The sequence below is a fragment of the Bufo bufo genome, chromosome 3 (genome assembly GCF_905171765.1).
Source record: "Bufo bufo chromosome 3, aBufBuf1.1, whole genome shotgun sequence".
Lineage (NCBI taxonomy): Eukaryota > Metazoa > Chordata > Amphibia > Anura > Bufonidae > Bufo > Bufo bufo.
The window spans coordinates 458644021-458668519 of NC_053391.1; the positions used below are offsets into that span (position 1 = coordinate 458644021).

The following is a 24499-nucleotide window of genomic DNA, read 5'->3' on the forward strand; positions in this document are numbered from 1 at the left end:
GAGGGTGAGTAGGCATCCCTATGGACTGTGCTAGATACATGCACGGGGGGAACTTCAGACACACAAGCAATGCCATTAGTGTGCCTTCTGTGTTACATTACTCTGATACTTTTGTATCGTTTTGTATTGTTTTGTATTATGTAAGCATTGGCATCATACCTCGCTCTAAGAAGCTTTCCCACACAATAATGGCAGGATGTGTGTGACTACTTTCAGCTCTGGAGTTGATCATGTCTGACAACTTCCGGATAGTGTAAAGGCCTGACTACCAATGAGTAATAGGCCCAGCGGTGCACTGCAACCCCCAGGAGGACTGCATGGTAGAAGATCCCAGACATTAGGCGCACCCAATAGGTTTGGGTCGCTCAGGGAAACAGGTGTCCCTCTATCACATTGTTATGATGGCTATTGCTTACCGAGACATATTGCACACAGCCTGCAAAACATGTGGCTGGATGATGGAGGGGAAGGGGGGGTAAAACGTTTTCATCTGGTGGCACTCCAGGAGGAACTAAATTAAAAACAAGACATGGGAGAGCAGGATGGAGGAAGCATAAATGTGTTCTGTGATGAAAGTATGTGTTATAGGGTTCTGGGGAAAACCAGTGTGAGATATATGGTAGGTAGATAGATAATACATATGAAATAGATATTAGATATATAGAGCGATATTAGATAGATATGAACTAGATACATAGAAAGATATTAGAGATAGATAGATAGATAGATAGATAGATAGATAGATAGATAGATAGATTAGATAGATTAGATAGATAGAGTAGTATTGGGTAGACAGTTACAATTGATAGAAATATGAGACCTCATAGATATTTTTTCATCTGCTTTGACCAGAATTATATTACAATGCATTTGTGATTACTGTACATAGACGGAAAATGTTCAAAAAAAATTCAATAATGCTCACATTATGCAAAATTACCCCAAATTAAAAATGCTACATTTTAAGGACATTTCAAAAGTGAGCACATTAGCAAAATCAGGGGGATATGGCAGAATGTCATTGTGTGCATTGTCCAGGCTGTGTGTTCTCAGGTCATTACATGCATACTTGTCAGACCAAGTGCAAATGTTCTAAAAGTTACATGCACTAGGAGAACAAAGGGATTAATTCACGTGGGAAAAGAATCAACTTCCATGGCTAACATTTTATAAAGCTCGTTTTTATCGAATCTCTCCAGCTTTTGTAGAGTTTCTGTCGGAGATTCAGAGAACCGATAGTAAGTGTAATGAATTTAATATATAAAGTAGTTCCACAAAAGACAAATCTGTATATTATTATTATTATTATTATTATTACTATTATTATTATTATTATTATTTCTTACTACTACTTTTATTATAATTTTAATTATTATTATTATTAGTAATTACTTCTATTACCACTATGTTCATTATTATTATTATTATTATTATTATTATTATTATTACTATTATTATTCTTATACTCCCGTTAATATTGTGCTGCTTCTAATTATTAACCTTTCAAACCCTATTGTAACAGCATGAAAGGGTTTATAAATGAAGAGTTGACACTTAACTATCATATTCCTAACTGAGGCTTCATTAACCTCCAGAGCTTTATTTGCCCTGTTCATTGAAGATGCAGTGATAAAAGCATTTATACTGTACAGAGCCTACAATTAGACTTTTATATAATGAGCATAATTTATGTATATATGTGTGTGCGTGTATATATATATATATATATATATATATACACGCTTTCATATTACTATTTGTATATTTATACAATGTATATGTCTATTTTATTTTGAAGTGAGTTATCTATCTATCTTGTATGCATGTATGTATGTATGTATGTGTCTATATATCTATCTGTCTATCGTCCATATCTCTGTATTGCATGGTACAAGTGGTGTCAGAGTTCAGATCTGAGATCACACAGTAGAGGATGAGCCCAGGAGAATGGACATAGTGAAATGTTTGCTGTTAATCTATTTATCATGTGTAATGAAGCCACATAGCGCAGTGAGCTGGATTTATTATCATTATTAAATGGTATGAAATAGATACAGATCCTCGATCGTTGGGTATTACTATTCAGTATGTGAGGAATTGATTCCCTGCCCGTGTTCTCTGCACCGCCATTGGACTAATAGTCATCGATTGAGAATACATTAGGACGTATCTGTTAGGATAGGAGCAGCAGTTCATGAAATGCATGAAGGATGGAGAGTCATTATTAACATTACTGAGTTCTTCCTTCCCAAGGAAAATCACATTTCAGCCATCAATTATTCTGGAGCTAAATAAAAACTATCTGAGGAAGTGCACCTTGTTAATTGTCTTTAGGAGAAAGCTTGATGTGGGGGGCATTTATCATCCAGATCTTGTAATGTCATGTCTGCCCTCAGTGCAGCACACCATAGCAGGGTATTGACGAGAATCCCTCTGCTCACAGGAATCTACGAGTGTAAGGACAAGAGAGAAGACGTGAAATCAGAGGACGAGGATGGGCAGACCAAGCTGAAGCAGAGGAGAAGCAGGACCAACTTTACCTTAGAGCAGTTAAATGAACTGGAAAGACTTTTCGATGAGACTCACTATCCTGATGCGTTTATGAGAGAAGAGCTAAGTCAGAGACTAGGACTCTCTGAAGCCAGGGTTCAGGTAAGAAGCACTGTCACACAATGTACTAAACTACTGGGTAATCACTGCCATGGTGTTCTCACCCTGAGCTAGCCATAGACTTCCATCTATCTATCTATCTATCTATCTATCTATCTATCTATCTATCTATCTATAATCTATCTGTCTATCTATCATCTATGTATCTATTTAATATCTATCTATTATCTATCTATAATATATCTAATATCTATCTAATATCTATCTATAATATATCTATCTATCTATCTATCTATCATCTATGTATCTATTTAATATCTATCTAATATCTATCTAATATCTATCTATAATATATCTATCATCTATGTATCTAATTAATATCTATCTAATATCTATCTATTTCATATCTATCTATCTAGCTATCTACAGTATCTATGTTTCTTCTATAAATAGATAATTAAAAAAACAATAAACAAATAAAATTTTATAAACAGTCCGGCACTATAAAAAGGATCATAGGGGAAAAAAATTCACAGCTGAGTGACAATGTGTGTAACCAAAGGCTAATGTACCAGTTTTTTCATTAATGAGGCCGTCATTATTATCAATAGTATATATAATTGTTTTCCTACTGGCTTCTGCCTCATTAGAAAGAATAGGCAACTGGTGTCCAGTAGGCACACGCCGGGTTCAAGTCTGCCACCGGCCACTGCCTCCCTTTGGCAGCACAGACACATTTGGTCTTATTAGTTTTCAGGACAATTTCGCAGCTTCTGTCGGTGCCCCCACAGAATTGAATAGAGGTTCCCTGGCTGCTTTGGGGCTGGATTATCCTGAGCCGGGGGGTGAAGATGCCCCAGCTGACCCGCTTGACAGCCATATGGATTTATGACATCCAAGTCCTCTCCATCTGCTCCCTCTCTGTGCCTTTAAAGTGCTGGAAACACAATCCTGAAAATGATGATTATTTAGTCAGTAAAACGTATTTACGAGCTTTTAGCGGAGCATTCAGCCTTCATGAGAGGACGCAATGAATTAAATCTCTATTAGGCTCAATCAGAAGTGATCTATAGACAAAACAACAACTCAAGAAATGCAACAATATATTCACAGAAAATAAGGATTCTGAAAATACAGTATTTTCTCCACTAATTGCAGAATCCCATGCTCGGAAATCCTATTTATCTGAACACTAGATTGATTTAACGGGTGGCATGACATTAGACGTTGTAATTATTATTATTATTATTATTATTATTATTATTATTATTATTATACATTAAACAAACACAATACAATATATCCAATAAAGCGCTAGCAGATGATTTATTTCATGATGGTAAAGCTGATATCCCCCTCAGCAACCTGTGAAAGAACCAAGAGCATTCCTCTCCTGCGAATTTATAGTGCAATGTGTGTGTGTATGTGGTGTGTGTATATATATATATATATATATATATATATATAGAGTGTGTATGTGTATATATATATATATATATATATATATATGTGTAGTATGTATGTATTTATATGTATGTATGTGTAGTATGTATATATATATGTATGTGATGTGTGTAGTATGTATGTATATATATATATATGTATGTGTGTGTAGTATATATATATATATATATATATATATATTTTGTGTGTGTATATATATATATATATATATATATATATATATACACACAGACACACACACACTTTTTACATCATGAATACACAAATTCACTAGAGACGAATCCCCTTGTGTACTTTCTATGTGGCTGTAGGGTGTATCAGCTTTACCATCATTAGCACAGGTCTGCAGTTCCACATCTATAATATCTTCCTTTGCCTTGATGTTTTTTTTTTCTAGCAAAACAAATTACTTGTAGTTCCGCCTTTTATTAAAGAGTAGCACCTTCTCAGGATATTCAAAGTTGCAGAAAATTGCTCCTTAAACTACTTTCAGATCTCATCCAAAATGTCTATATTTATTCAGGTGGAGGCTTTAAAAAAAAAAAAACTTGGAAGCTTCAAAAAACCCGTTTGGAATATGAATATTTGGACAGTTTGGGAAGGAAGCTAATTATGTGACAGAAAGCCAGAACATTCCTAATAATGGGAATTACTAATGAAGAGGGGTGGGGGGTGTTGGGGGTCAGTATAGGAGCAGGACAGGGAGTTTATATGGTTTATATGGTCAATCCTTGTTGTAATAAGCACATACTGTCCTTGTTGATGGAAGATCCAGTTTCAATTGAGAGTGGAAATTTGCTGTAAATAAATTGCTGCTCCTCTGCTTGCCTGCTCCTTATTAACCTTTTATTTTTAGCGTGTCCTGGAACCCCATACCACCCAGCTGTCAGGGTTATAATTGAAAGTTATGAGCCCATAGTGAGGAGCAGGCAGTAATTCAATTACAAGAAATAGCTCTTGCTTTATGGCGCACAGCTAAATTAAATGTCATTATTCACTGTCTCTAATGGAAATCAAAAGGAAATCAGATTAGAGTATTTGTGAAAGAAATCACTGAGTGATCCTTAATGAAGAAATAACTGTCTAAACCAGTGTAGTGCGCTTTACTTAGCAGATTCAGGCCTAATTGGGATTGATCACAGCCCTGATTTATTATTGCTTAACCTACTGGCTAATTCATCACTTTTATTTGTCATCATAACCTCATGATTTTCTTCCCCTTTGCTTGTCCCATGGCTACAGTGGCTTCATGTATTCCTGCCAATGTGCCAACAGCCCTCCAAAGTCTCCCCCTCCATGCACCTAATCACATTACACGCTGATTGCGCTTCTCCCTTTGTCTGCTGGATCTCCATCCATAACAGGATCAGTTTCCAGTGAATTTACACTGCCTGTGAGCTGGTGTGTGGCTTTGATAAAGCAGAGGGATCAGCATCACAGGGCCAAATAGAGATAGCGGTTGGCCATGTAAACTATGCTGACCCCTGTTAGAAAGCCCTTCCTGCCTCCCTCTGAAGTATGGGGCCACTGCTCACCAGCTCACTTCTGCAGATGACATTTTCTCCAAAGCACTGTGATGAATGTCTTCCAGAGTTTCTTTGCACTAATTACTGCCTTGTAAATGACCATCATTAAAGCAATTGAACAAAGCTTGAAAGGAAATGCAATGCAGAAAGTGTAGCAAGAATGAATGAGATTGTAGTGATTGTCCATGTAGACTTGGAAAAGAATGCCATTTTTGTCACCTTTCTGCTGAGGCTATTTATTATGAGATGCTGATATTTATTGAGAGCGGTACTGTAATGATTTTGTCATTGCAGTCCATATTGAATATTATTTAGTCCAAACCTTAGATGATATTGGGGCTGGACATTGTGCTGCAGATTGAAAAGATATACCATTTCAAATTGGAGCAATGAGCTGGTCAGGTTAATTAGTAATGAATGTAGATTACACACTGATCAGAATAAAAGAAAAGATACATTTCACATGGGCTGACTGAACTTTGTCAAGAAAGTTTCTAAAGTACTTTATATCACTTCATAGTTTAGAAGTTCTGAATATCCCATGATCATCTACCTGTCTCTGAAATAATTATCACCCCCATTGTGGAAGTGTGGTCAATGAGTATAGGCATTACATTTTTTTAGATTTAAAACTAAAGGGTAATTTTTAAATAGAAGCAATATGCAGATATGCATGCAGATGATTGGAGAAGTTTGGGTATATTTAATATAGAAAATCCACAATTAGTCTGCCTTCTAGAAGTATATATTCTATCCATCCATTCTATTCTATTTTCTTTCTTTCTTTCTTTCTTTCTTTCTTTCTTTCTTTCTTTCTTTCTTTCTTTCTTTCTTTCTTTCTTTCTTTCTTTCCCACCATAACCTAACTATTCAGAGGTCAGTGCTACATTCAAACTAGCATTTTTTTCAAGTATGCAGTAGTCCAAAATGTTTGTTTCATTGTTATGTCCTTTACAAATATGATATTAACTGACAATGTTTTTTTTTTTTTGCATCTGTTTTCTAACAGTTTAACTCAATTAAAATAATAATAATAATAATAATAATAATAATAATAGGAATAAAAAAGTTGTAGTGTAATAAAACTCTTTAACATACCAACATATAACAATTTTGTAGCTCCCTTATATTTTGGTAGTATGTCAAAGTACTAGTATTACCTGAATATGTTGTATGATTTATACTGAAATGTGCTAATATTTTATATATTTCTGTCATTATATTATTGTATAGATATTAGACATTCACACACAGGAGAAATAAGCAGCATAAGCTTCATAGGTGAAGAAGCCATACCCTCAGTTTACAACTTGATCTACCAAACACATATACACACACTCACACCATGAATTGCTAAATTAGAGAGTGGGAGGGACAGGTATAATTTTGTCATGTTTTAGTAAATACATTTTGCATGTATTAGTATTATATAAAAATGTAACCCATATGTATCCCAAACCCAGTGGTATTACTTTTATATATTTCTGAACCACCCTTGTCTGGAGGGTCATTACAACCTCTAATGTTTCTCAGGTATGGTTTCAGAACCGAAGAGCAAAATGTAGAAAACAAGAAAATCAAATGCATAAAGGTGGGTATGGTGAGTAGATCCAAACCCAATGCAATCTGGTCCTTAATTGAGGTGGCAGAGGGTTCTTCTATTTTTACATCTTCTATTGAGCAACCTAATGTGATTTCTTCCACAATAAGCAGCAGTCAACTATTCTAGACAACTGGTATGTTTTTTTTTTTTTTTAAATATAAGCATTATATTAACTTTGATATATTATTAGGCAGTATAGCCTCAGGGAATGGTAGTAATAAAACCTTTTATATTCCAGCTAGTACATATTTGTTCTTAAACATTATAAAATATTACATTTCTCAAGTATTTCTTTTTAATATTTGCACTATTTAACATTATATACAGGTTAAGTTTAGATAGGGTAGTAAAGTCCTGCTTCAATACTATGGAAGTAGGACAGTGAAATTGAATACTTCTGCATGAAGGTGAATAGCAGAATCAATGACATTATAAATTCAGTAATAAAACATAATCATTTTCATACATTCAGGTCTGCTTGCTAATTCTTCACCAGGGTTGCCAACTATGTGATCACTCCATAAAAAATGAACTTTTTACCACTCTCTGTTAAAACATGCAGTGTGTGTGTTTTTTAAGCTGGTGGAGTTTTTTTTTTTTTTTTTTACCTATTATTGTAATTGCAATTATCATAATTTCAAAATTCAGTTAGTGATGAACAAATAAATTCAGACTCGATTCTTCTGAATTGGTCAGGTGATTTCATTTAGGTCCTAATAACTTTAATCTGAATTGAAATGCTCCAATTGCCCTGAAAAGTTGTGGATGACATTGTAGGTCTGTATGCAACTCAATTCAAGTTCTTTAAACCCATGCCAGCATTAGTAATCTTAAAGGGACAGTGACATATATGGCTAGGAGTAAATGTATGGCTGCTGGTGTTAACAGCTTCTTTAAAAAGAAATTGCATTGTAGGATTTTTTTATATAAAAAAATACAAACATTTTTACCTTTTGGCATCAAATGCCCTCTAGTAGTATATATTCACACACACACACACACACACATACACACACACACACCGACACACACACTGCCTGGGGACATGTGATACTCCTCCTTCATCTTTCCAGTTTTCTGATCTGAAAAATAGTTGATGTGATTTTGAGAAATTCACCCAAATCGAATCACCAAAAATTTTGACCAGAATTTTTGGTTTAACGCAATAAAAACATCAGATTGTTGGGAAAATTTGGGTGGAATTCAATTAGGTTAGAATCAATTTGCTCATCTCTGTTCACAGTAAATACTGGTAATGTGTTCATGTCAGTATCTAAGGCTGTAAATATATATCACTTACAATTTTTAAAGCTTGTTCACACACTTCACATTTTACGCATATTCTATGCCAAAATCCACATAATATCCACCCACACTGCAACAAAATTGGGTTTCTCCAAAACCATTTACATACATTATATTTTAATATGTGTAAAAAAAAATCCCTGAGTATCATGCTCCCTATTCACGTGCAATATGCATGATAAAGCCCATTATTCACATGTAGATTAGGCCCACATTAGGGATACTCCTTTTGCGGATCCACGGCACATAAAACTGTATATGCATGTCAGAAATCGGGGAGTCAGCCTTGGATTTCTGCTGTGCATGGTCTACAGTAAAATCCTTTAGTGAATAGGTCAGATTTGCCATAGGCACTGACTGTACTTATCAAGTATCAAAGTTTTTTTTAGTTTTTTTTTATACTTCTCCAGAAAAAGAAATAGTCAGGGTGCCAAACCTGCTCTTTACAAAAGCATCATCAACATATTTTTTTTCTTCATATTTTATAGGAGTCATTCTGGGGACAGCAAGTCATTTAGAAACATGTAGAGTTGCACCATACGTGAATATGGGAGCACTGAGGATGCCTTTCCAGCAGGTAAATCTTTAGATTGTAAGATTGTGATTTAAAATCTAAGACTACTTTCATATGTCCGGTGAAAATATTCACTAAATCCGGCATTGCTGGAATCTACAATTCACTACCAGATCCCCATTGGCTGTTATGGAATCCGGCAGTGATCTGGCCATATTCCGGCATTAATGATGGCTTCTAGCTGGGCAAATACCACTGCATACAATAGTTTTTCTCTGATATGCCAGAGATGTGAAAGTAGCCTAACATTACTTATAAATCATAATAATTGTTTTTCATAATTACATATTTCATATTATGTCTTTGATATCTCCTTTTACTATAGACAATCAGTCATGTATAAACTTAGGCTTTAAAGAGGTAATCCGGCAGAATCATTTTTGTTTAGAAATGTGGCAGAATGGGTAAAGAAATAAAAATAAGTATTATCCAAATCACTGATCCACTGCTGCTCTGCACCACTGCTTACCAGGTCCCTGCTGGTCTTCCTTTCCTGGTCCAGTCTATTCCTGGAAATGCCTTTTCAGCCAATCATTGAGGGAGGCGGGTTAATGCTGTGGCCAGTGACTGGCTGGGCAGGTATTTCCTGCCATTTTCTGTGTGTTGAGATGGGAGCAGGAAGTGGAGATCACAAGGTTATGTTAAGTATAGGAAGAGCAGCAGCCAGGATAAGTGATTCGTGCTTTTTTTTTTTAACCTATTTTACCTTTTCTAAGTTCTGAACAACCCTATAAACTATTTTATAACCAAAATTGTATAATGGCTGCTATGCTACATACCCTAAGAGCTCATATATAAATTTATATCTAAGGGCTCATTCACGTATGTGAGAAGGTCAGGTTAAGTTACTCCTGGCCCTTGATATAAAATTTGTAGGAAAACTGATAGCCCAAGTGATCCTGTTGTTTTCAGTTGTGCCCTTTTTATAACAATTTTTCCTGGCATTAATGCCAGATGTCTGTGAAAGCTGTTTCATCTGAAGTAGTGTTGAGAGTAACACTCCTTCATTCAGGAATGTTACATGAAATGTGTCATCGGATGTGACCTACTGAGTAAATCAAGTTTTTACTCTAAGCATATTTTTAAGAATTTTAGATTTTTTTTCTTCTATTTTTCATGTTATTCACTATGTGTATAATACATCTTGCAGTTTTCACTCTAGCCACTGGGCCTAATAATAAGCTGACACTTCCTGTTACGTAGAAATCACTTTTCAGCAGTCATCTTATCATTACTGTTATCATTACTGAGGGCTATAAAAACAGGTATCACCCATATGTAGATAACACAGGGTCATACCATTTCCAATAAGTAATAGTCACAGCTCACCTCATCCCCCTCTCTGCACAGTCACATACACACAGGTTATAGAACACTCTCCAGCTGAAGTCATTGAGCCATCTCAAGATTATAGATTCCTATGGTCCATGTGGCTGTAAAACATATGTCTGCTGTTAATAGCAGTTCGAGCAAGATAACTGTCCTCATAATCACGTACAGAAAATACAGTAAAAAGTCTACAATCAGGAAATGAGAACATACTATATAAAAAGAATATTTATCAGTATCTGGTTTTAATTAGCAAAACAATATATAGATGATAAATTGCCTAACTAATATCCTGCCAAATGGACACCAGACATGGTTCCATTGTACCCATCTGATTTTTGGAGAGAACCAATTTCTCTTCCTGATATATGTAATGTACATCCAGTAATATAAATACAAATTTTACCTTAAGCCTCTCAAATATGTTAGTGGCTGCACCAGTAGATTGCATATAAATTTAGAGGCACATTTATTAAGACCAGAGTTTTAGATGCCCTGTGCTGGCAGTGGATCTGCCGAAGTTATGAAGAGGTGCAGGCCTCTCCATAACTTTCAGCTCTAAATGTAAGACAACTTCCGAGATATCTTAAATTTAGACTATTTTCTACGCCTAAAACAGGCATAGAAAATGGTAAATGAGACGGAGATACTGGACCGTCCCCTTCCCCTCCTACGTCACACCCACAACACCCCAGTGCTGTTGGATATCTGGCATCGCAACCGATGTGCCAGAAGAGTATGATCAATCTCATTGAAAAGTTCTAGCTTCAATTTCCCTCTGCAGTTTTCTGCACCACTCTGGAAGAAAACTGAGCCGGATCGCCAGACTTATATTGAGTAGGTCTTACTGTTTTCTTCCTGATGGAAGTCACATTGACATGTAATTTTTAGATCATCATGTGTGAAAAAGATGTTTGATTAGTTTTATATACATACAATGGCATATGTATCATAGAGGCATCTAATGCTAATGCTGTGGGACTTATGGAGTCCAGGTTGGTCCTATTCCTGTTCCTAGTGAAAACTAACGCTATCATTTTCCTATGTACAGGCAAAATTAAAGCTAGTGAAAAAGGGGGCAAACAACAGCCAGAAGGTCATGCCTTCCTTGTCACCTACAAGTTCCTTCATGCTCTAGATGGATAACTGTGCAGTGGTGTGAACTTTTTTAAGCATTAAGAGGGATCCGCCATTAACTTTGATATTTCCTTGAGTGACCTCTAGTCAAAGTGTGCCTCTGATCACACGTCTATGTGGTTTACGTAAAACATTTAGTATGTAGTGTGCCGTGAAATTAGTTTTTTGGGAGAGGAAATCACACAACGTAGGTTGTCTAGATGTAGAATAATAATTAATTATTATTATTATTAATAATAATAATCATAATGCAAGTAATGACCCATAACATACCCATGGATGTCACAGAAATGTAAAACATGAGTCCCTCAGCATGGGAAGCCTTTATGATATGTATGCCATTGCTTATGTATATAAAACTAATCACACATCTTTTTCACATGATGGATTCTTATTTTTCAGGCTTAAATAGTACATATTGCATTTTAGATGGAGCATGCTGCATGCAGCCTTGTCCCATTGGCTATCATTTGCTCTATATTATGGGGCAAAGCAAAACTGGTGGAAATAGCATGAAGGTGGATAAAAGGAGATGAGGGGTTATTTTATCATACACAGTAGGGCTCATTCACATAAAGTGGTTGCGTGAAAACTGCTACAAAACAGTTTTACTTATTGGAAAGCACAGAAGAACTATAATGATACATTGTCTTGCAATAAATGAAAACACCCTTGTGGTAAAATTCCTTTAGCCATTTAGTCTTGGTCATGACTTATATGAACTCTGACTTTCAACTAAAAGGCTATGGGCACCTTTGGGGGCAATTTTTTTTATTATTGCATTGTAGTCATTTCGAGCTAAAAATATATTTTTTAAATTAGTCTTTATTAAAGGTGATGGTAGATTAAATAACACCATACAATGTCAATCAGCTGCTTCTAAGGCCTCCAGGATATTGTCATGCATTAAACGGGGCATGGGCAGAGATGTAATATTACCACTTTACAAAGCATTGGTGTGGCCTCATCTGGAATATGCAGTTAAGTTCTGGGCACCAGTCCATAGAAAGGATGCACTGCAGCTGGAAAAAGTACAGAGGAGAGCGACTAAACTGATAAGGGCATGGAGGGTCTTATTAATGAAGTAAGATTAAAATAATTGAATTGATTTAGTCTTGAGAAAAAACGTCTAAGAGGGGACATGATTAATTTATACAAATATATAAATGGACCATACAAAAATATGGTGATAAACTGTTCCATATAAAATGCCCTCAAAAGACAAGGGGGCACTGCCTCCGACTGGAGAAGAAAAGTTCAGTCTCCAGAAGCGTCAAGGCTTCTTTACTGTAAGAACTGTGAATCTGTGGAATAGACTTCCTCAGGACGTGGTCACAGCAGGAACAGTGGACAGTTTTAAAAAGGGTTTACATGAATTGTTAAAAATAAACAACATTAATGCTTATGAAAAAGTGTAGAAATCTGAGTCTCACTTCCTTCTGGGATTCGCGTCCCCACCTATCCCTTGGTTGAACTTGATGGACTTATGTCTTTTTTCAACCGTATCAACTATGTACCTATGTCCTGGCCACTAGAGAGTTCTGCGCTTTTTCCTATAGTGTGCAAGTACGACCACCTCTGCTGCTCAGGGTGGTCGTAACCATGGAAACGAGACGTGTATAACGAGAAGCAAGATGGACAATCACAATACATTAGAAAGTGGCTTGTATTAACTTTCTCTACATGATACATGTCACTTGCTGAAGTGAGAAAACCCCTTTAAATAAGTGTTTATGACCTCTTAGTAAATTACAGATAAGGTCTATTAGATAACCTGCACAAAGTGAAAGTAAAAAGTACAGCTAAACAGCTAGACAAACAGTTAACCCTTTGTGACAGAACAGTTCAATATTTTTTAATAAAGACAAATTTAGAAAAAAATGTTTTTGCCCAAATTGAGTAAAATGCAATCATTTTCTGGGATTTCTTTGGAAATGTAAATTGTCCATGGAACAGCATTTTGAGATATTTTGGGAAATGTAAATATTTTTTAAATTCTTAAAATCAGAGATTTATTTTTAAATGAATATGACTGAATTTAAATTATAGTAATGTTAAATGTTATTGGGTTGACTATCCATTTAAAGTAAATGCAAACACTAAAGGGGTCATTTATTAAGAATTTAAGATCAACATTTTAGATGCCAGTCTTAATACCCCTTGCGCTGGATGCACCTAAGGTATGTAGAGGCACCGCCCTCTATATAACTTTGGTGTATATACTGCTTGTCTAAATCTACACCAGCTCCCTTGCATTTTTTCTTTAGTATTCCTTTATTAAAGTCAACTAAATCATACGTCAGTTCTAAACAAGTATACACAATTAACCTGAAATAAATTCACATTATTAAACAAGTGCCATGACTGAGTGCAGTACAACTAACGGTAAATTCACATTTATGGCACAAACTCTAGTAATCTGTTCCTGCAGAGGAACTAAGTACCGGACTTACCCCCGGCACCACAGGATTCCCATTGACTATAATGAGATTCAATGGCTAGTTTATGGTTGGACAAATGGGTTGCATGTAGTGTTATTTGTGCGGCCGAGAACTGCCATTTATACAGATCCCCATCAGATCCCATTATAGTTAATGGGCATACGGCGGTGCCCGGTGGTGTGTGGAAAAATGTCAAAAAGCAGCAGGCTGAAGAGCACAGGATGCCAAGGAATTGTTTTATTAATATAATGAGTTTTGAAAGCTTTCTTAATTAGACACAATGAGAAATGTATAAAACAATTTTGCACTCAATAATAACATAAACACAGATAAGATAACTGTTAAAAAAAAGAGCAAATAACACAATAAAAAGTACCAAATATATATTGATGGAGCAGATATATTTTACCATACTACTAAAACTGGCTCGTTTAATGGTTTCACTGAGCTCCTCCGACATTAATGTCAGTAGCTTGAAGGTCCAGTAAGCCTTCTTATTGACAAGTCTGAAGAAAAGGTTCCTTGTAGCTGCAGGAATCTGTTCTAGGATTATTAGTCTCAGTGAGGTGGAATCTTTATTGTGGACACTAGCAAAATGTCTGGAGACACTTCATGGGTTGGATGGTCCGCAGTCTGCAGGAACAGGAGAGGAGGTAGATGAAGTAGACAGATGAGCAGTTCACAGCCCCCTTTATATCAAACCTCCCACCTGTCACCTCTGTCACAAAACTAGAGGAACCATATCCAATGTTGATGCAGCAGAACCAGTTAGTGACATTGCATGGAAAACAGCCAGGCTGTGAGACATAAAGGTGTGAACATGGCTCAACATAGGGAGGTTTTTAAGGGGCCAATAGATTTTTTAGAGACTGACTATGTCTATATGTAATGGCTGGTTTCTTGGGCAGCATCTCCTTGAGGACTGGGTCACATAAAGCAGAAGCCAGTGATAGCCTAGAACGTTTCTAATATTACTAGAGGCATTGTTAAAAGTAGTAATGAAATTAAATTTAAAACCCATTGCAGATTTAATTGGCTTTTCAGTGGTGTGTGGAGGTATCAGGCTATACTGGATATGGTAAACTCCAGTAGTGTGTTCTTCTTCTGGGACAGGTACTGGAGTTTGTGCCAGAGATATGAACATAGGCTAAGTATTCTTCTATCATTGTTTACAGTATAGACTGATGTTAGGATTCGTTCAAATCTCCGCTTGGTAAATCCGGTAGTCTGTTCCGGTAGAGGAGCAGAGTGCCGAAAATACCATACCCAACATAGCCAGGCATGCATTTACTGTAAAGGGATCCAGTGAGTTTCCACAATAAATCCTGGCTCTCTACCTGAAAAATACTATTACATGCAGTGGTATTTTTCTGACAGAAAGACAAAATTTTTACCAGAAAACCGCCATATTCTTGCCTGATCCCGTTATAGTGAATGTGTATCTGGAGGTGCCCAGCAGTATCCGTCTATACCAGATACGGTAACTCCAGTAGTCTTCTCCTTTGCTGGAACAGACTACTGGATTTACCAAATGGAGATGTGAGTCAAACCTTACTTGTACACACTAGTACTGATTGGAGACTACTTCACCAACTCTCCCCAGATGATAAAAAAATGTATCCCTATGAAAGGGTCTCTTGAACCTAACATATTGGTCTAATGTTACTAGGGGTGTACTGGCCATAAACCCTACAGAGAAATTTCCTGGTGGGCCGATGCTTAGGGGGCCGTCTGAGCCCTCCTCATGGCCGCTAGTCAGGTACATAATGATCTGTAGCTCTAAGGGCTCATTCAGACGGCCGTATGCTGTCTGCAAAAATGCGGATCTGTTTTTTTGCAGATTAGATGTTGTCCCATTCATTTCTATGGGGCCCTTTTCTTCTATTGCACAGCTCAGCAAAAAAATTAAACATGTCCTATACTTGTCAGTGAAAATCAGGACATGGCCCTATTGAAGTCTATGGATCAGCAAAAAAACTGAATGCAATCTGTTTTTTTGCGGACATGTTGAACCGTCCGCCAAAAAATGGATCCGCATTTTTGGGACCAGCATACGGCTGTCTGAATGAGCCCTAAGTGTTAATTAATAGGAGAATCAGGTATTTATGCACTTGGCCAACGGCTGCAGGCGTCCTCCTGAACCCAACTGTGCACAGTATTGCAGGGCCCTCTTATTTCTGTTGTCCCTGTCCATGTTGCTCCGCCTTCTGTCAATTTGGAACCACCTATAACATGGGGTCACTTTTAGTTTTTTTTTTTTTTTTCCAGGGCCTATTAAAGTTCCCAATCTGCCTCTGAATATTATCTTTGGAAACAGAGCCTAGCTTACCGAACAACTGAATTGAACTTCCACAATAGACTACACTCTATTAGCAAGTAACCATATGTAACTTTAAAAGGCATTAGGAATATCTTAATTTATGCATCGTAGGAAGTATATTGCTATTCATACAGAGGGGAAGAAAACAGTAAAAGCATAAGGATAAAGAGTACAATACCTGAAAGTACCTTAAAGGGAACCTGTCTGCATGAAAATATGAATTAATCTGCAGGCTCCATGTTGTAGAGTAGGAGGAGCTGAGCAGATTGATATGTAGTTTATGGGAAAAGATTCTGTATAACCTTCATGTCATTCATTTAAATAGCTGCTCTTTCTGGACTTTGAAGTTAAGGAGGCGGTCCTATCAATGATTGACAGGCTTCAATCTATGACTGTGTATACAGAGAGAGCTGTCAATCACTGATAGAACCGACTCCTTGACTTCAAAGTCCAAAACGAGCAGGAATTTAAATGAGTAAAATACAAGTTTTACAGATTTTTTTCTCACAAATCTGCTCAGCTCCTCCTACTTTATAACATGTTGCCTTTAGCTCAGACATCTTCTTCCATGTGACAGGTTCCCTTAGAAAACCTCCTGTAGCACACGACATCAGTACTAAGCTACTTAACCATTAATAATATACGCATGTTGCATATTAATGGATACACCGTTCAGAAATTTTCAGTAAGCAAGGGTCTCATGGTAAAATATTTTGACATTAGGTCTTCCAATTTTTAATTGTTTCTTTTTTTGTAGTGGTACTTTACATTTTTAAAATATTTACACAGATTTATTTATTTTTGCCTTTAAGGGTATATTAAAGTGCACAAACTAATTTATCTCCCCTTCTTATGCACATGCACTTTACCATAGGCGCTGCACTATACAAGTTTAATAATGCCTTACCTTTATTTTCCCATATCATATCTATATTTTTGGCGTATTAAGAGATAAAATCAGATCTATAAATAGATACAGTGTTTTTTTTTAACTTTATCATATATACTAATTTACTTTACAAGGTACTGCTTTAATTTTGTAATCGTTTTATGTAAATGATTGTATATAGTTTTTCCAAGGTTTTCTATAAAACATTTGTATAGTTTTTTTTTTTTTAAAGCTTAGTGAGGTGCATGGGCAACGATCTTTGTTATGAGAGTTCATCTGAGTCTTTTTAGACCTTGAGGCTTCCTCCAAATATTAAGTCCACAATCATAAGGCTAATCACATGTTTAAAAGCAGAAATTGGAACAACAGCATTCTGTCTTTCATCATATTGTAAGTGCACTATGCAAAAAGCTGCCATTAAGGCCTCATGCACACGACCGTTGTTGGGTTCCGTGTCCGTTGTTCCATTTTCCGTGATTTTCTGCGGACCCATTGACTTTCAATGTGTCCGTTGAAAACTCGGAAAATGCACCGTTTGTCATCCGCGTCCGTAATCCGTGTTTCCAGTCCGTGAAAAAAATATGACCTGTCCTATTTTTTTCACGGACAACAGTTCGAGGACCCATTCAAGTCAATGGGTCCGTGAAAAAACACGGAGGCACACAAGATTGTCATCCGCGTCGGTGATCCGTGTCCGTTTTTTTCCTATCATTTTCAAGGCAAACTTGACTTAGATTTTCTTTTCACTTTTCATGTCTGGTGATCCTCCAAAAATCAAGGAAGACACATTGTCAAAAAAAATGGAAACGGATCACGGAACAACGGAACCCCGTTTTGCGGACCGTGAAAAAATACGTGTGCATGAGGCCTAAAGCTGAAATGATAAAACATTCACTTGTGCCTACTCTTCTGCTCTCATTTATGTGAAGGCCTTTAGAAGTGTACATTTACATGTGGCTGATTTGTTGCAGAAATTTATGTAACTAAAAATCTGTTGTATTAAAATGAATGGACTTGTTTAGCGCGGGAATCACATGGATTTTTGTGAGCCACATTCAGATGAATTGGCACACAAATTTGCCCTGTTCTCTGCATATATCTTCAAGAGTGCAGTAAATGTGAACGTATTAACTGAACAGAAGTAACTGTTGTCAGATATACTGCATGCGCAATATGAATACTTATGTATGGATCATAAAATAACAACTAACTTTCATTAACTGTTAATTAGACTTTTTTTTTTAGATTGCATTTTTAATAATGTGTATGTCAGTTGGGAGGCATACTTCAGAATATGTGCCTAGTGAAATATGAAGTAAAGTATATTTCTATTTATTATATAGAATTTATAGAATTTATTATATATTCTGTTTCCATCTCCTGCAATAGAAAAAAAAATATGTGCTAGGGAACTGTGGATTGGCTGCTACTTCACTCTCTCTGAAAGCTGGGGCAGAATGTGCTAGTATTACGTATTCCTACTAGATATTATAAGGAATGGTGACTGCTAAGTTGGGATTCAAATTTTCAGGAACAGGTTCCCTACTTGGCTGACATATGTATGCCCACAGTGTGCAGAAAATTTTATTTTAAAAAGTATTCAAATTAAAAAATTACACTATTTCAATTATACTTTAAACAGTATTAACCCCTTCAGGACCTTGCGATTTTTCATTTTTTTATTTAAATTTTTTTACTCCCTGTCTTCCCAGAGCCATAAGTTTTAGATTTTTCCATTGACATAGCTGTATGAGGGCTAGTTTTTTGCGGGACAAAGTTGCACTTTCTGTTAGCACCATTTACTATTGCATATGATGTAGTAGGAAGCGGGAAATACATTTCAAATGGGGTGAAAATGGAAAATTGCAACAATTCCGCCAAAGTTTTATGGGTTTCATTTTTACGACTTTCCCAATGAGGTAAAACTGACTTATTTCTTTCATTCTCTGGTTCAGTATGATTAAAGCAATGCCATTTTTGTATAGTTTTTCTTGTTTTTTAATACTAAAAAGATTAAAAATGTTGGTAAAAAATATTTTTTCTTTGCATTACCATTTTCTGATCCCCATACATTTTTTTACGGTTATGTCTACGGAGTTGTCTGAGGGTTCAACGTTTTGCAGGGCAGTCTATAGTTTTTAACCATATATTTTAGACTGCATATGACTTTTTGATCACTTTTTATTAAATTTTGTTTGGGAGGTGAAGTAACAAAAAAAGGCCACTAGGCCAATCAAATTTTTCCTCCCATGATGGTGTTCACTAGGGATGAGCGAATCGACTTCGGATGAAACATCCAAAGTCGATTCAAATAAAACTTTGTTCTAATACTGTATGGTGCAGCAGCTTCGTACAGTATTAGAATGCATTGGCTCCGATGAGCCGAAGTTATTGCTTTGTGAAGTCTCGCGGACTACGCGCAATAACTTCAGAAATTAATTTGTACTGTAAAAAAACATTTCCCGAACTTGGGTTCGGTTCCAAGGTACCACTTGGAACTGAACCCGAGTTCGGGAAATGGTTGTTTACAGTACAAATTAATTTAGAAATTATTGCGCAAAGTCTCGAGAGCCAATACATTCTAATACTGTACAGAGCTCCTGCTCCGTACAGTATTAGAACAAAGTTTGATGCAAATCGACTTCGGATGTTTCATCCAAAGTCGATTCGCTCATCCCTAGTATTCACCATACACTCACCTAAAGAATTATTAGGAACACCATACTAATACGGTGTTGGACCCCCTTTTGCCTTCAGAACTGCCTTAATTCTACGTGGCATTGATTCAACAAGGTGCTGATAGCATTCTTTAGAAATGTTGGCCCATATTGTTAGGATAGCATCTTGCAGTTGATGGAGATTTGAGGGATGCACATCCAGGACACGAAGCTCCCGTTCCACCACATCCCAAAGATGCTCTATTGGGTTGAGATCTGGTGACTGTGGGGGCCATTTTAGTACAGTGAACTCATTGTCATGTTCAAGAAACCAATTTGAAATGATTCGAGCTTTGTGACATGGTTCATGTTCTCATTCTGTTTACGCCAAATTCGGACTCTACCATTTGAATGTCTCAACAGAAATCGAGACTCATCAGACCAGGCACATTTTTCCAGTCTTCAACAGTCCAATTTTGGTGAGCTCGTGCAAATTGTAGCCTCTTTTTCCTATTTGTAGTGGAGATGAGTGGTACCCGGTGGGGTCTTCTGCTGTTGTAGCCCATCCGCCTCAAGGTTGTGCGTGTTGTGGCTTCACAAATGCTTTGCTGCATACCTCGGTTGTAACGAGTGGTTATTTCAGTCAACGATGCTCTTCTATCAGCTTGAATCAGTCGGCCCATTCTCCTCTGACCTCTAGCATCCACAAGGCATTTTTGCCCACAGGACTGCCGCATACTGGATGTTTTTCCCTTTTCACACCATTCTTTGTAAACCCTAGAAATGGTTGTGCATGAAAATCCCAGTAACTGAGCAGATTGTGAAATACTCAGACCGGCCCATCTGGCACCAACAACCATGCCACGCTCAAAATAGCTTAAATCACCTTTCTTTCCCATTCTGACATTCAGTTTGGAGTTCAGGAGATTGTCTTGACCAGGACCACACCCCTAAATGCATTGAAGCAACTGCCATGTGATTGGTTGACTAGATAATTGCATTAATGAGAAATAGAACAGGTGTTCCTAATAATTCTTTAGGTGAGTGTATGTGAAAAATACATTTATATTTTAGTAGTACAGGCATTTTGGGACACGGCGATGCCTATGATCTTTTTTTATTGTCTATTTTTTATGGGGAAAAGGGAGGTGATCTGAAATGTTATTTTTTTAAAACTTAATTTTTTTTTCACCTTTTTAAACTTCCCTTAGGGGACTTGAATATGCGATCTTCAGTTCGCTTCTCCCTTACATTGTAATGAATCACCATTGCAGTGTATGGGAGATTCACAATGTTCATATGGAGCCCTGCCACCTGCAGGCTTCCACAAGAACTACCCTGTAATATCCTTGATTTCTTCAGAGAGACAGAGGCTATTACAGAGAAGGACAGCTTTCCCCAGTCTCCACAGCGCTCCTGGGGAAAGCTGCCTCAAATTCCATGGTCACAATTGCAGACATTAGCCCTAGATGTCTATTGTTTAAAACAGCAGAAACCCAGAGACTATGGTGCCCGCTGCACTCAGGAGTGGGTGCCATTTTTAAAGACTGGATTTCCACTGTACATGTATGGCGGAGGCCCAGAGAGTGTTAATGTAAACTGAATATCATACTTGGACTGTGAGAATGAGGAAGAATAGTATGTATGGAAATTTAGCTTTTTGATACAGCCCTAAATACAAACGCTAGTCACACTATACAATCTAAGCTCCCATGATTGTTTATGAAAATCAGGCATCATATAGTACATGACAATCTCTTTCTAACAAAGCTAGAACCAAATGGACCCAGACGTCTCTCCATTCATTGCTTGCTAGATTTATATTAAGCTGGCAGCTCAGGGGAGGGTCTTTTCTGCTGCAGCTCAGGAGGCGTGCCCATTTTGCTGGCGCTTTCTCCCTATCAAAACTCAGGAGGCAGTTGAAGGATGAAACTGAGCATGTGCGGCCTTCACAGTGAGCAGGATAAAGAAATAAGAAAAAGAACAAAGAGCAGATGGAGCTATAGAGATATATTTTATTGAATAATTCGCTGGCTATACTAAACTTTTAATTACATGCAATTACAAAAGTATTCAGATTCAGGCGCTGGTTTAAAAACTGTAGAATATTTTTTTTTGTGGGACAACCCTTTTAATACTACAATCAATATCATAGCATAAATATACCACCAGAATTCTATCTATCTATCTATCTATCTATCTATCTATCTATCTATCTATCTATCTATCTGTCTGTCTGTCTGTCTGTCTGTCTGTCTGTCTGTCTATCTATCTATCTATCTATCTATCTATCTATCTATCTATCTACTGAAGTAACAAAACCATGAACATTATATATAAAGTCAGGCATACTCCAGAATATGTGCCTAGTTAAATGTTTGGTATATTTCTATTTATTATATAGAATTTATAGAATTTATTCTATATTCTATTTCCGTCTCCAGTAATAGAGAAAAAAATGTGCTAGGGAACTGTGGATTGGCTGCTACTTTACTCTCACTGAAAGCTGGGGCAGAATGTGCTAGTGTTAATTATTCCTACTAGATATTCCTACTAAAGTCAGGTTGACCCCTACAATATAAGTTTGAACCATGTGATTTTACACCTTTCAATAGGACCTGAACAATGGTAAGGATATGCTGAGAGTTGTTGCTTTGCAAACAAGAATGGTGCCACACATCATCATAGTGCTGTGGACTATATGAGTGGATAAAGTACTGATCAGACACTGTCACAAGCAGAATAAGCCTTCATACCCAATGATTTACAGGTGGTGTCTTCTTGAATTAGTTTTTCTTTTTACGTTTCTTCTCAGTGTAGTCCAGACTGCCATGATGACTTCCCTATCTACAATTTGTCTCTCACAGTTACATCTTGTCTTTGAGTCCTCACTTTTGCGCATCATCACCTTCTATATAGAGACAAGTTACTCATAGTGCAACCAAAACAGTAGTTATACACATGACCTCTGCAAATAAGTGCCATGCATAGTGTCTCCTGTAAATAAGGGCCATCTATAGTGTCATGTTCTCTGCCATCAGGCAGTAATGCAGGGCATATCTGGATTTTGTGGAATGCTATCTGCATAACAGAAAGACACTGACAGGGCTATTCTACACTGGCTTTCGCATACAGTAGGACATGTACCCTCCACCCTTCTCATGAACTCCCAGCACTGCATCCAGGAGTATTGTGGCCAGACTACCCTGACATAGTTTACTAGCTTCCCTTAGCTTCCCCCTTGTTTACACCAACTGTTCAACACTGTTCATTCACTCTCTGGCCAGATGCCACTGATTGAAGCGACATCCAGCCTTCCACTAGTCTCAGCTGACTGGCCTTTGTCATCTGTTCTCCTGTTTATGCTGCAGGGCTGTGTTGGTGACCAACTGTCCCCAGTTCTGACTGTGTTCTGTGGAGGTAACTGTTGGCACGTGTACTCAAGTGTCACCCGAAGGGATTATTTTAACAGCTGGTTTGAGAGAACCAGAGAGAATAGGCTAGGTCACTCTGTTGAATGCCACCTTTAGATCTGCACAAGAATATTGAGAGCTTTGATCTCACCTTCTGGTCACATGGTCAGTTGCTAAGAAACACCATACATACATTCAGGCTGTTGTTTATGAAGCAGATGAGGTATAAAAAAATTATTAGAAGTCTGAAGAGTTTCTAGTATTGAAGTTTCCACCATCCCATAAAAGGCATCTAGTTAACATCTACAAAGGAATGATCCTAAGAATTTAAAGGGATTTCACAGGTAGAAACTTTTTTCAGCTGGCTTAAATGTACAGTCAGGATTACTTACATATAGATCACTGTTCTAGTGGTTAAAAATAAAGGATACAGTGCCACCTCCAATAAAGTGACATGTGCTTTATTCACCAATTAGGCACGACGTTTCGGTTCACTCCATGGAACCTTTCTCAAGCAGTTGTTCTAGTGGTTAAATGTGCCCACATTGCTGATAAAAATGATGTTCAAATATATGTAAATGAGCCTCTAGGAGCAATGGGGGCTTTGCCATCACTCCTAGGGGCTTAGCTCTTCCTGCAACTACCACACCCTCTGCACCTTCATAGAGCAGGTGTGATCATGTTTTTACCACCTGGCCCTGTCAATCAAAGTAGAGAAAGTGCAACAGTTGCAGAGAGAGTGTAGCCTTTTTGTGTAATGGCAATGCCCCTGTTGCTCCTAGAGGCTCATTTGCAAATATTAAAACATAATTTTTCTTGCCAATGCAAGGATATATGAAAATGTGACCATCAGAGATTCCTTCAGCTACCAAGTGCACATGCAACAGGTCAGGTCAGTTTTATCTATAGAAATCTGCTGACAGATGCCCTATGAAACCAGACAGCATATAGTATATGACAATATTCTAACAAACCTAGAACCCACCCTTTACCTCACATGGATTACAAAATAATTGAGATTGAGGTGCTGGTTTGAAAAATGTAAAATATTTTTTGTGGGAGAACCCCTTTAATCTTGAGGAAAAATGTTTCTTCATTGGAGCAAAGGAAAACTGGAGGAGCAGCCAATGAGATTGAAATCTAAATGTTTTCTGTACAATACTGCTCCAGTTTTAAAGGCTAACATTAAGACTGTGCTAAACTTATCTCAAGCTGGCAGCTAAGGGAACAT

At 37.1% G+C, this 24499-nt stretch overlaps 1 protein-coding gene across 2 annotated transcripts in view; it reads left to right on the forward strand.

Annotated features, from left to right (window-relative positions):
• Nucleotides 1–24499, forward strand: part of SHOX (short stature homeobox) — a 37744-nt gene that overhangs the window by 314 nt on the left and 12931 nt on the right. Inside the window, exons 1-4 of one of the 2 annotated variants that reach the window (XM_040421976.1) lie at nucleotides 1–4; nucleotides 2444–2652; nucleotides 7134–7200; nucleotides 8997–9085. The exon at nucleotides 1–4 is cut by the window's left edge and continues 314 nt beyond it. In XM_040421976.1, coding sequence (XP_040277910.1) covers nucleotides 1–4; nucleotides 2444–2652; nucleotides 7134–7200; nucleotides 8997–9085 — 369 coding nt within the window. The remainder of the gene's footprint in view (nucleotides 5–2443; nucleotides 2653–7133; nucleotides 7201–8996; nucleotides 9086–24499) is intronic. The other variant, XM_040421977.1, reaches the window with a different exon arrangement.